The sequence below is a fragment of the Neomonachus schauinslandi genome, chromosome 4 (genome assembly GCF_002201575.2).
Source record: "Neomonachus schauinslandi chromosome 4, ASM220157v2, whole genome shotgun sequence".
In the NCBI taxonomy this organism is placed as follows: Eukaryota; Metazoa; Chordata; class Mammalia; order Carnivora; family Phocidae; genus Neomonachus; species Neomonachus schauinslandi.
In genome coordinates, this window is record NC_058406.1 from 48,889,062 (window position 1) to 48,902,276 (window position 13,215).

General features: G+C 41.1%; 1 protein-coding gene across 3 annotated transcripts in view; it reads left to right on the top strand.

Annotated features, from left to right (window-relative positions):
* The window catches only part of NFIA (nuclear factor I A), a 359,380-nt gene that overhangs the window by 246,248 nt on the left and 99,917 nt on the right, over nt 1–13,215 (top strand). For all 3 annotated transcript variants that reach the window (XM_021679991.2, XM_021679992.2, XM_044914528.1), the window contains exon 5: nt 10,018–10,135. In XM_021679991.2, coding sequence (XP_021535666.1) covers nt 10,018–10,135 — 118 coding nt within the window. The remainder of the gene's footprint in view (nt 1–10,017; nt 10,136–13,215) is intronic.

Below are 13,215 nucleotides of genomic sequence, written 5' to 3' on the forward strand. Positions count from 1 at the left end.
GGGCGACTGCCTTTGGCTCAGGTCATGATCCTGGAGTCCCGGGATCGAGTCCCGCATCGGGCTCCCTGCTCGGCAGGGAGTCTGCTTCTCCCTCTGACCCTCCTCCCTCTCATGCTCTCTGTCTCTCATTCTCTCTCTCGCAAATAAATAAAATCTTTAAAAAAAAAAAAATTAAAAAAAAAAAAAAAAAGATGGTATCATAGTCCAGGATATAGAATTGGGGATCCGGCTCTGCCACTTTCCAACGTACGATTTTGGGTAATACTGAACCCCTCCCAGCTATGTTCTTCTCATAGGTAACAATCCATTTGTTCAATCAACAAATATTTATTAAATACCAACTGTGTGCTGGGCCTGCATCAGAATGCTGGAAATAGTAATAGCTGTCAGGAGTGTTTTGAGGATTAAGTGAGAGAATGGCGCGTGTCTAGCATATAGTAAATGCTCCACAATGGTAACCACCATGCTCATCATTGAACAAAGCCTCTGTCCCTGGTCTTTTACTCTGTGTTCAGAGCTGATCCTTGAGGTGGCCACACTATCAGCAAATTTATTAAGAATATGTTTGTAGGGCACCTGGGTGGCTCAGTTGGTTAAGCAACTGCCTTCGGCTCAGGTCATGATCCTGGAGTCCTGGGATCGAGTCCCGCATCGGGCTCCCTGCTCAGCGGGGAGTCTGCTTCTCCCTCTGACCCTCCCCCCTCTCATGCTCGCTCTATCTCATTCTCTCTCTCAAATAAATAAATAAAATCTTTAAAAAAAATTAACAACAAAAAAAAGAATATGTTTGTATGTGTCTGTATGTACTCTGTGTGCATGTATAAATTAAGAAGGACTGATTTGAGATTCGAGTTCTAAAAGTCAATTTATTAGAAGGACCCTTCTCGTGACCCCTTCAAAGTTAATAATTCTGTTGGAATAAGAGTATGCCAATACTAGACCTAATTCATCTGCTTTAAGAAACCAGAAAATTCTGACCCCTCAACTTTTCAGCCAAAGCCTACATGTCTGCGTTATTCTGGAAATTTCTCTTCCAGGGTATCTAATGGATAGCAAGATGTTTTAAAAATTCTCAATCTAACACTGACATATTAACAACTTTTTAAGTGGCTAGCCACACCTTGATTATTTTTATCAGAGTTCTTTAAAGTAGTACTTAGTTTTATAGTATTTAGATTTTGCTTTCTTTTTTATTATGGACATAAAAATTCCCTGTGAGTAGCAGGGGCATGCTAGAGGTCATTACCAGCAATGTGATTTTTAGTAAACTTTTATTTATGTACTCATAAACCTCAGTTTTTTTAAGAGCAGATATTCCTATCCAATGGATAACATTAGAAAACTAAAAGGTATTTTTGGGATTTCCAGAAGCCTGACAGAAATTCAGTATTACTCCCACAATAAGACCACAAATATTATTGAGATTTTGGCTGGTATATATCATCCTAGCTAACTCTTGCTGATTAGGAAGACTGCTATTGGTGACACAGTAGGCACTTCCAGGATGAGATCAGTGTAGTCCACACTCAGCAAAGCCACCCGTTAAGTGCAATACAGAAACTGAGTCAATGCAGTATGTGATTGATAGGAGTATATATTAACACCCAGGATCTTTCAGTGAATGGAGAAGGAAAAAAAAAATAGACAGTTCTTAGTGAAAATACTGAGACTTATTAGGACAAATCCAGACAGCTGGATTTGTAGGTTGTTGGGATGAGACTTTGCTGATACCGTTTGGTCTCCTAAGAGCTAATGGTCAGATAGTCCCAGTACACTCTTGGTGAAGGGGCTTCTGCTTAGAAGCTCTTCCTGGTTTATAGATCACTGTGGTAAAAAGACGTCTCAGGCCATCAACTCCATCCCCTGTCGGGGAAGACTTAATCCCATGGCTGAGGCTGTATCAGGTACTAAACAGGTACCATATTTGACCTCAACCGAAAGCTAAGATGAGATGATACTCTAAAATGCAGAAAATCAATCTCAGTCCCCAAGGCAGAAGCCACTAATGCAGGAGATCAGTCAGCATTGCCAACCCCACCGCGGACGGCTCTGCTCGACCACGTATCAGGCCCTCCATCCAGGGAAGTACAGCTGACACTCCAACTCCAAAGACCTGAAAACACAAAGAAGGAAGAAGGAAGATGACAGATAGACGTTTTCCCATGTCATGGATAGGTGACAGTTATTTTTCTCTATAAATCTTGTTGACTCCGTCCCTGTAGAAATTGATGATGAAGGAAAGGAAATGTGAGTTTCACCTCTGTTTCTTTGGGCTGGTATCTGGAGATACTCAGGTTCAAATCCTTGCTGTCACTTACCCGTGTGATCTTGAACATGTTACTTAACCTTACAGCTCAGTTTCCCATTTGTAAAGGAGAATAGACAAATACAGGTTCTGTGGGGACACTGCAAGGATGAAATGAGATAATTTGGGTAAAACACATAGCACATCAGCCTGACACATAATAAATGATCAATAAATAGCAGTTCTTAGCTGTTTTTCATTAACAAGCTCATGTAATTTTAACTCAATTCAGTAAATGTTATGTAACACAAACAGTAAACAAATGTTGCATGTGTAATATACGAAACATCTCATACTGTGTGCTGAGAATACAGAGATCAGTAGAAACTGTTCCTTCCTTTATAGAGTAGAGATCTAAGTTTCTTGAGATCCAAGACTGAGCTCTCTTCGTGTCAATAAAATGCCCGAATATACTTACTTCACCAACTGAATTCACAATTATTATCAAAGGCAAACCATCTTCAAGAGTCAGAGTGGGGAGGAAGAGGGTATCAGTGAACTATTCTTATTTTAATAAAAAAAAACATTTTTTCAGAAATAACAATTTCTGTGTTCACCTCCTCCTACCCTTTCTGGCACCACAAACCTACATATTTCTTAACTTGTGTCCACAAATGTGGATGTGTGAAAACGGTGCTTTGTCTGCATTAGCAGATGCCGTTGATGGGGTTAAAACATTGTGCTGGCTTTTGGCACCTAATACTGCATTTCATAAAAAGCATTGCTTAAATCTCATAATAGCAGGGAAGTTCATTTCCACATAGAGGGAAATCCTCGTCTTGGTCCAGCGCCTTTCTTTTATGTTCCACTTTGGAAAACCATACCCCTAGCCTGCGCTGGGTCAGACCTTTTAGAAAGGAAGGGTAGAGAAAGGAGATCAGCACGCGGTTTACAGACCAGAAATCTGCTTGGCAAAGGAGTTGCTGAAGACTGTGGTGTAGAAGCTGCAGAGAAAGTACCTTTATGATTGATTTCCATTCAAGTCAGACTGACTGCAGTGTGGTCATTTTTCTAACCCATAACTGCTCACACTGCAGCAGGCTGCTATCTGCAGGGTGTCTGAATTATAGCAGTGTATGTCCGTGTTACCTCTTACACAAATTACTTACACTGGTTTCTTTTTCCATGCAAATTCATCAGTTTTACAGCCCCTCGTAGCCACAGTCAGGAAACTCTGGCCAACAGCACAAATTGATAAAATGAGTTAATTTTACTGTACTTATTTTTTTCTTCCTAAAAGCCCTCTCTCATAGGCAGTGTTCAGGAAGCATATTACAGTAAAAGGAAGATAACAAAGGAGTTGAATTTTCTTGCCATAAATTACTTTCCAAGTTAATTCCCTTTAACGATGATTCCAGATTTGCTTGAGTTTTCGTAGCATTGTGCGTTTTACAACTGTGCCTTTGATAGAAAGAAGACCAAGTATTTTCCCATGTTCACTCCTTTTGTGCCAGTGACATGGACTTTCTTATGAGATCTTTGCCACCAGAATGCAAAGCAACACTAAATTGTGCTGGGCCCTTAGAACTGTGTGCTTGTTGTTGGATTTTTTTTTTTTCTCCCCAAGCCTGAAAGTACAAGTTCCCAAAGTCTCAGTGAGTGCATTAGATTACATAATCTGGAGAGAAATATACCTCTGTTATTTTTTCGTAGTTATTTTATAAATTGAAAGTGAAGTAGTATAGTAAGTCCCAGGCATCTTTTTTGAAGGTTACCTATTGGCCATGTGGCCATATTCCTTAGTTGCCGTGGAAATTCGAGGAAGGGACAGCTGTGATTGTTAATCTCTGAAGTGGAAGCCCCACGAGGGCAGGGGGCCTTATATATCTTGTCCACTGATGGATCTCAAGCATCTGGAGCAGCACCTGGCACATGAAAAGTGCTCCGTGAATATTTGCTGAATTCCACTGGATGTAGCCTCTCAGAAAATATGTGCCATTAGCGGTAGGCTGGCCACACTAGTCATACAGTTAATGCTCCCCGCTGATTCCTGTTGAACAAGTTGTAAACTCAGTACACTGTTATCTCGCAGGCAGAGTCGCTTGAAATTTTGGAAGGAATTTTTTTTTTCCATCACCCTCTCTTTCCAACAACACAAGCCCAAGCAGATTGTCTCTGGTGGATGGCAGAAGTTCAATAACCACAACCTTATCCAACTACTAATGTGTACAGAAGAGCAGGTCATTAAGACGGTTGGCTACTAAAGTAACCCCTTTCTTCCAATAGCCCACATTACTATAATGATGCCTTAATAGCAAACCATTTATTAAGAAATGACACAAAGACTGCCTTCTACTCATGACAGGAAAGAAGGGAGTGGGGGGACAAATGGCTTAGAAATCATATCCAATGAGACAATTCCCCAAAGTTCATCCTTTGAGAAAAACTCCTCCGTGGAACAAAATCCACAAAACCTTCAGGTGTGACTCACTGCAGTCCTGCTGAAGAAAGGTGAGGCACCAGTCCTCACTGCTCATGCATATTTATAGGTTTCTGAGTTTCACTTTGTATTGCAAAAGTTGGGGGGGCGGAGGGCAAACGGAGAGGGTGATTATTGATTCTTGTTAATTCAGAGCATATTTATTGATCATCAGCTGTTGTGTTGTATTGATCGTCATACAAAACTCTGCAGAGCTGTTTAGGAATACACAAAAGGTTGTCAGATCTGGAGGACTGAAGGTTACCTGGTATGACCCTCTGACTTTGTGGCCTCGGGGCGTTACTTCACCTCTTGGTACCTCAATCCCTCCCTGGTAGTGTGGTGAGGATTAAATGAGATGATGTGTTTAGAGGGCTCAGGCCAGCATCTGGCCCATAAATGATGCTTAATAAACGTTGGTCCATGTTATTGTGGTGGTGATGGCCTTGGCATTGGTGGTGAGTTTGCATTTCTATCACAACTGTTACAGGAATTTTGAGGTCCAAAAGTTTAAATGACTTCAGCTATACAGGGGGTTATTGGCAAGGCTGAAACCCTAGACGGTCATGCCCAGGCCCACACCAGCACTTTTTCTATGCCCGGGATGTCTATCTTTACAGTCCTCAAAACGCACTCAATCTAGTGGGGGAGAAGATGTCATGGGTGAGATCATTTAAGAACAGTAGAGCCTAGGGTCAAATACAAGTGGAACAAAATCAGGTTTCATAATATATGGAACAGACAGGAAGTGTTGTGGTTGGTCCAATCCTTCCTTAACATCCCCACCTTTGATTGGCAGTGGCTACATAATCTCTGTAACACATCAGGCAGGCTGTTAGTCTTTGGCTTCAGAAGGCCAGCATGACATCCTGGGCAGACGTTGTTCAAGTCATTTAACCCTTGACAACGTTTAGTTCCCTCATTTGCCAAAAGGACGTACTACCATTATTAGCTAAGAAGTGCCTTGGGTTATATACATCTTATTGATATTTTATATTTGTTGGGATAGTATTGACCTGTTTGCTCGTGTATGCCCTTTCATAGTGCACAACCGGACACAGATCTTTTGTACCTGTTTATGAAAGTGACAGATATCCACTGTGAAAATTCTGTTTTCTTTCCAGACAGCATGATTTAGGCCTCCCTTCCCTCTTAACTCCTGCATCAACCTACCAACTGATTTCCCCGCCTTAGTCGCCTTTGGTGCATTCTGTAGGCTGTTGCCATATTAATGTTGCTCAGATTCAACAATGATCACTTCCCTACTCAGAAACCATCACGGATCCCACAGTTCACTAACTGTACTTCCTGCCTCCAAACTTATGTACATACTCTGTCATTTGCCTAGAAACCCTCCCTCTTTTTCTCTGCCTCTTTAAATCCTCCCATCCTTGAAGCCTTAGTTTCAGTAAGCCCAACTCCTCCTGGAATCAGACATTTTTTCTCATCCCACAAGCCAATATGATTTCTCATTCCTTTGAACTTTTCTAACACATCCGTTGCATTCCGCCTATGAGATTGAACACATTCAGCATTGAATTAGATAGTCAAGTATTATTTTATCCTTCCACTCTAGTAAACCTTGTGAGACAGAGACACTGTATACCTTTTTATCATCTGAAGTTTAAGGCAAATATTGTTTACAGCAGGCAGGGTAAGAAAAGCAACAGGTTTTGGGGTGAGATACCCTTGACTTTTAATCCTGGCCGTCCCTTGTTCTTGCCTTTCTGCAGTCCATGGCAAGCCAGTTAACCTCATTTTGGGGTTGATTAGTTTTTCTCATTTAGGAGAGGGACTTTCCTAAAGAGATTGTTTTGAGGATGAAGTTAGGTATAAAAAATAAAATGCTCCATAGTTACTTGGGAAAACCTGCTGAAAGCCCACCTTCCTCAGATACCTCTCTAAGGCTCTTCCTGTTCTCCAGACAAGAGGCCCTGAGAATACCCGGCCCATTGTGGGGACACTTAACAGTGACCCCTCCCCACAGGCATGGGGCTTTCTCTTTAACTGTCATAGTATCACTGACTCCGATTCCATTCCGATCGGCTGACCTTCATACGATGCATACACACAGACAGTACTGGGGAGTGTTTCCCGACAAGACTTTTTGGAAGAATGCAGAGTTTGGGTCAGCACTTTATTAGGATTATTTAACCCAGGTTGTGAAACCCATTCTCATTTCAGAAATTTAATGATGTTACAAAATTGAAGACGCACATAAGCAGTTTGTCAAGCCCTGAAGTTATGCACTATAACTCCAGGAGACACTTTGAGAAAGTATCACAATTCCGCCAGCCCACCTGATAAGCGTTTTGCTAGTTACAAACCCAATGTGCTAAGTGCTTCACAGGAAGTAAATATACAGACAAGCGAAGGAACATTTCTGTGGCTTGGTTATTTTTTTAATCTCTCTGAGGGGTGTGCAGACTGTATGTACACTGTATCTTCCTTTCTTCACCTCTTCTGGCTCCTTTGACATTTTAATAAGATAATCAAGGCAGAAGACATTTTTCCATGGTACAATGTGGTCAATAGAATGTGAGGTATGGGTGCAGCTGGGCAGAGGGCCCCAGACTTCTCCTCTCAGTCCAGCCAGGCTGTTCACTCACGTCTGGCTTTATCTTTCCTTCCGAGGGTGGGAGTGAGGCTCGCGCACTTCTGCCGGTGCTTGGGGATGAAGCAGCTGCGCCATTCGGCTGAGGCCCGAACCTCATCCCAAAACTTAGAAAATCAAAATCTAGACCCTCCACACCGATCAGCCTCATCCCTCTTCTTTAATCAGAGGTGTGAATCTTTAAGATCCAGGAAGGCACAAACGTTAATACGTACCTGTTATATGTCAGGCTGCTGAGAGGGATGAGGGGTGACATATGGAGTAATCTCCTCCCCATCCCCCACCCTATTTCATCTATAAAATATTATGGAATAAAAGGGGAGACTATGCAAATAAATTTAGCCGAAAAAGCAAATTAGGGAATGACTAGCAAAATCATTCACTGGAACTCTGTTTACACTTTTTGTCAAGCTCAACCATTGGTTTTTGAACTAAAGGCCCTTCCTCCATTACAGCCTGTCATTAAGAGATAGGTTTGAATTTCAGAAAGTGTATGTGAATTTCAGAGCTTTCCATTTCTTAGCAGTGACTGTTTTTATATAATGACAGTTATGACTAAGGTTTAGCCATTGCTGGTAATTGAACAACTAAATGTTTAGATAATACGTATCCCTTCCAACCTTTCCTCTATTCCAGAGTCTTATTATGGTACTGCAATTCACCCAGTTGCCCAAGCAGTAATCTTAGGAATCATCCCATACTCTCCCTTTTCCATTATTATTGCACTCAAGAAATCAACACATTTTCCTGAGTCTGTCTCCTAAATCACTTACACTCGGCTCCTCCTTTTCATCCCTTGAGTTTAACCCATCCCCACCTTACCTTTTTTAAATGACTCCACTGGTCTCTATGGTTTTACTGATTATATTCTTCAACGGCCACCCCCTGTCCCCCATACCTACCTTCATGACAGGATGATGTTTCTAGGTTATAAAGGCAAGTTTGGTGATACATTCTCATGCTTTGCTGGTTCTCCTTTGACCTAGCAATCAATTACATTTGACCAGTGCTTACTGACTGCCTCCTGGTGTCAGGGATTATAGTAGATGCTGGCAGTGGCCCCCAATTAGTACAGTGTGATAAGCACTTCAATAGTTTATAATAAACTTGGGAATCTGCTGGACTCAAAGTCATGTTCCTTAAAGAAATTCATGTTCCTAAAGACCCTTCGTAATCTGACCTTAACCCTCCCCTCTTTTCTTCATGTACTGTATACTTCATCACACTGAGTTATCAGAAATCCAGTATTCATTTTATATTCTCTCACTTTTATAAATGCCGTCCCCCCTACCTAGCACGCCTCCATCCCTCTCAGTTGGGCAATTCAAACTTGTCCTTTTAACATCTTCCCAGGGGTCACATTTTCTGAGGTCCTTTTACTCCCGGAACCTCTCATTCCCCAGCTGGGTTAGATACCCACTTCTATGTGGCCGTATCAATTTTGGAATAACTCTAGCAAAGGACTTACCACACTGTATTGAAAATAACCTGCCAACCTTCCCTCCAGAGCTGTTTCAGGATAAAGACCATGTCTTCCATCTAAGCATCTTCCTCACCCAGCCTAGTTCTTGGCAATAGCAGTGATCACTTGTTGAAAGAATGAAAAGTCCCTGGTTTGTGATATTTCTAATTATCCCTTCTTCTTAGGGATATTAGCCTCTATTTAACTTATTTATATATCCACTTACATGGGCTTAACTCTGAGACCAGTGCCTTAATACAATAATATATGAATCTGTTGCTCTTGCTTTTGCATAATCTTTTAAAAGAGGTTATTTCCACTCATACAGTTGCACCACTAACTTTACACAGAGTTTTTTAGATAAGATTGATAGGTGTTATTTATTTGTTCAAAAATATCTTTGAAGCTACTACTGTCAACAAGGTATCTGGAGGTTCCAGGCCTTAAATAAATACAGGGAGTGACATCTCACACAATAGTCAGCTCTGAAAATCACATACAATCAAAATTATCTTTAACCATCTCTTAAGTCAGACCTCAGAAAATTCCCCTATATAAGTATCTTCTCGGTGAGCCATACGGTGTCTGTGTGGCTGTGAATCTCTGCCGTCACAGTGTGGAAGCAGAGACCATCTGTAAATAAGTGGGCGTGGCCGTGTTCCAGTAAAACTTTATTTAGAAGAACTGTGGCTCAGGAACCGTGGTTTGAGGACCCTGCCTCACAAATAAAGTGAAGGTGTGTGTAGACACCGAGGCGGTTCAGAGTAAAGAGAGATCACACATTTCTCGTCTCAGGAAATTGGGAATGGGTAGCCCAGAAAGATGAATTTGCAGTTCAGAACGAATTCCAAAATGCCAGTGAGTGAAAGCAATCAGGATCAAAGTTAGGAAAGCCCAGAGAATGTTCTGGCTGGTGATTCAAGAAAAGTTTCAGAGCAAAACGCGGAGGTCTTTTTGTTAAAAGCCTCCAGGAATGTTGCAACCTTGGTGACAGTTTGCCATTACAAAAAGAGAAAAGATAAAAGGTACATTATAAAACAAAGTCTTTCTAGCGTAGACAGTTTTTGTTGTCAACATTCTTTGGCGGTCAGAGTTCATTACTGGTTATTTTGGATAAGCTTACTGTATAAATTCAGAAATAAAATGTATTACATGTGACACTGATATATGCTCTCATTGATCTTTTATTCACGGAACATAACTATTTTTTTTTCTAGCACCAATAGCTGCAGGAACTGGCCCAAATTTTTCTCTCTCAGATTTGGAAAGTTCTTCATACTACAGCATGAGTCCGGGAGCAATGAGGAGGTCTTTACCCAGCACATCCTCTACCAGGTAATTTGATTGGTGGCTCTCCATAGTTCCACACCTTGATTTTGACTCTGAGCCTAGAGGCACTTGGATTGTGCGTCTACTGGTGGAAGATACTAGAGAAGTTTGTTCAGCCCCAACAGACTTTCAGTCTTACTGGGAAGAGAAAGCAAATGCACATGCTGCAGAAATATATATATAGTAGAAAACAATGAGCTAAATTGTATGGCATAGGCCAAAAATAGTTAAGGAAGGCTTTATCCAAAAAGATTGACTTGTGTTCAGCTGTAAATGTTGGTTTAGAGTTGGCAAGATGGGAAGGAAAAGGAATAGTGTCTGGGTGGGGTGAAGACATGGGCAAAAGCATAGAGAAAGGATGGATGATAAACACAGCATGCTCTCAGCAGATTAAGGACAACGCTTGACTAGGGAGAAGGGCATGTGTTTTGGCTTGTTTGGCAAAACGTTGACACTGGAGACACCAGTTCCGGTCCCGGTGCCTACAGCAGACATTACAGCGCAGTCCCAGCGCGTTTCCCCTCCCCTCACCCAGATCTCAAAATCCAGGCTATTGGAGTTGCCCTGCGTCATGAAACCCATTTGATATCTAGGTGTGCGGTCACAAAACTGAATGCAGTCCTGCGGCAGGGTGGGGCTGGCTCATAAACTCTTTTGCCCCAGGAGACCTTTAAAAAAGTAAAGCTGGAAGAGCACAACCAGATAAGGATTCTGGGGTTCTGGATCCCCTTGAGGTCACAAAGCCCAAATCAAAATGAAGCATTTTGCAAGATCCTGTTGTCTCTAGATAACCGGTACCAGAAGGAAAGGGATTAGGCATTAAACCCACAGTATTCTTTTACAAATTGGCTTTAGCACTGGACTGTGACAACCAAGAAAAGAATGGTGCAGAACGATCTTTAATGTTTGTGTACTTGGCAGAAAAACGTTTCACAAAGGTATATTCTTCTTTCAAGCAAGCCCTGGAATTTTATGATTTAAAACAATGGCCAGATTATAGAAATTTTCCTTGGTGGCGACTCCTTCTTATCTTGACTTTATATATTTTAACCAGCATTACTTAAGAAAAAAAGAAAGAGAGAGAAAGAAAGAAAGAAAAGAAAAGAAAAAAAAGAATCCGCTTCATCATGACGAATACCCTGAAGACAGTTAAAGAAGCAGTTATTTCCTAAATATAACCACCAGATCCTATGCTCATCTTTCATGTTGTTTAAGGGTTTTCCTTAGTTCCCTGTAGCATCAGATCCTCAGGAAAAAAAAAGTCTGAAATCCAAAGTACATTTGTAATGAAAGAATGAGATTGTGAACCCATTCGGGTGTTAATACATTTTGAGGATTTTGAATGTTTGCTGATGGAGGGGACATTGTGTGTAACTGTACTCAGTCAACATGAAAGAGCTTTGCAAATACTAGTGGGCAGTGATTAATTTAAAAGTTGATGGGCTGTTTGTTTTTCATATGTGTGCTGCGCATGTACCATGGACATCCCAAACAGTCCGTGTCTCCCCCCCCCCCCCCCACCCCCCCCCCCGTCCTTTTGACTTCTCCAGCTGCTTTGTTGCCTTTTGCTGTGATTCTCTGAGTGGAAACCTGGTTTTTAATGTCATTTAAAAGGCTCTGTCATTCTCATATTCTGCAAATAACTAACCCTGATAAGGAGCTAATTATAAATAGCAGCAGTAGTTAATAACTTGGTAATATGTTTGTTTTATACTCATTAGGCTCTCCTAGGATGATTTTTTTTTTTTAAATTATTCTCTAAATATATAGACTCAGCAGAATTATCTGTGTACAGGTTAGAAAATGTGCCCAGAAGAATACCCCAGATTTACATATAGAAAATTTCATCAACCAATCAATATTTGTTCATGCCGTGCCAATATTAATCGGTCACCTAGCAGACACTGTATTAGATGCTTTACAAACCTGATATGATTTAATCTTCACAATACTTTTACAATATAGACAGTGTCGCCATTTAACAGCAGATCAACCCAGAGCCCAGAGAAGTTAAGTAACTTGACCAAGGTCACAGACCTAGTAAATGGCAGAGTCTACATTCAAATTCAGGTGTGCTGGAACTTTAAAAACATGATATTTTCACACTGGATCCTCTTAGGAATGGGGCTTACTCTTTTCAGTAAGGAACGACAGAACATGAAGCCCCCCAAAAGGAATATCTACTATCCCTATTTTTCCTGGATACTTGGTATTTGCTACCTTGAATTACTATTACCATCTCTGAGATTTGTACACATCCTGCCTCCCCATCTGGACTGTCAGTCCCATAGAGGACAGTGTGTAACTCCTCCAAATTGTCAACAAACATTTCTTAACAAGGACATTGTCCTAGGCCCTGTGGATATAAAGTCAACTAATAGGACCTTTGCAGTCTAATGGTAGAGACTGACAAGTAATGCAAGTTTTCAGTTCAGGGTACTATGAACACTCCGGAAAGAGTCATTTTGCAGATTTGTAGGTATAAGGTAAGGTTTCTACGCTTTGCATATAGTCAGAATTAAACAAATATTTAGAATGAAGGTGACAGTTTTACCTTAATTTCTAGGTAGAATTGCTAGGAACACAACAAATTCCACACGAAGGAAGAGATGGTGCGTCACTCCTCAAAAGAGTATTTATCTTCTCCCTTAGGTAGAGACTTTACTAGTACTTTCCTATTTTCCTCCAGTGTTTCTGGGAGAATTGAATCAGTGTGTTAGAAAGTCAAGAGCAAGAAACCAAAATCCATGACTGATTCATTTCTAAATTAAAAAAAATAATAATAAAGGAGATGGGTAGGCATTAACTTCAGTTCTGTACCCCTTCGTGGTAAACACCTCCAAAATCACAGAAGGGGTTGTGTAAAAACTGGGATAAAATATGTTTTATCCCAAAGAACTTCATCAAGATAAGCCAATCGTCAAATTTGTGAGGTCAGTAAACTTTGTCTTGGAAGCCTTCTACCTGTCCATCCTGGCACTTCTAACTTGCTTCACTCCTCCTCTTTTTCTCTCCTCCATCCTGTACCCCCACCCTCCAGACATTTATCCCGTATCAACCTCAGAAAAGTCCTTGTTTTCCAACTA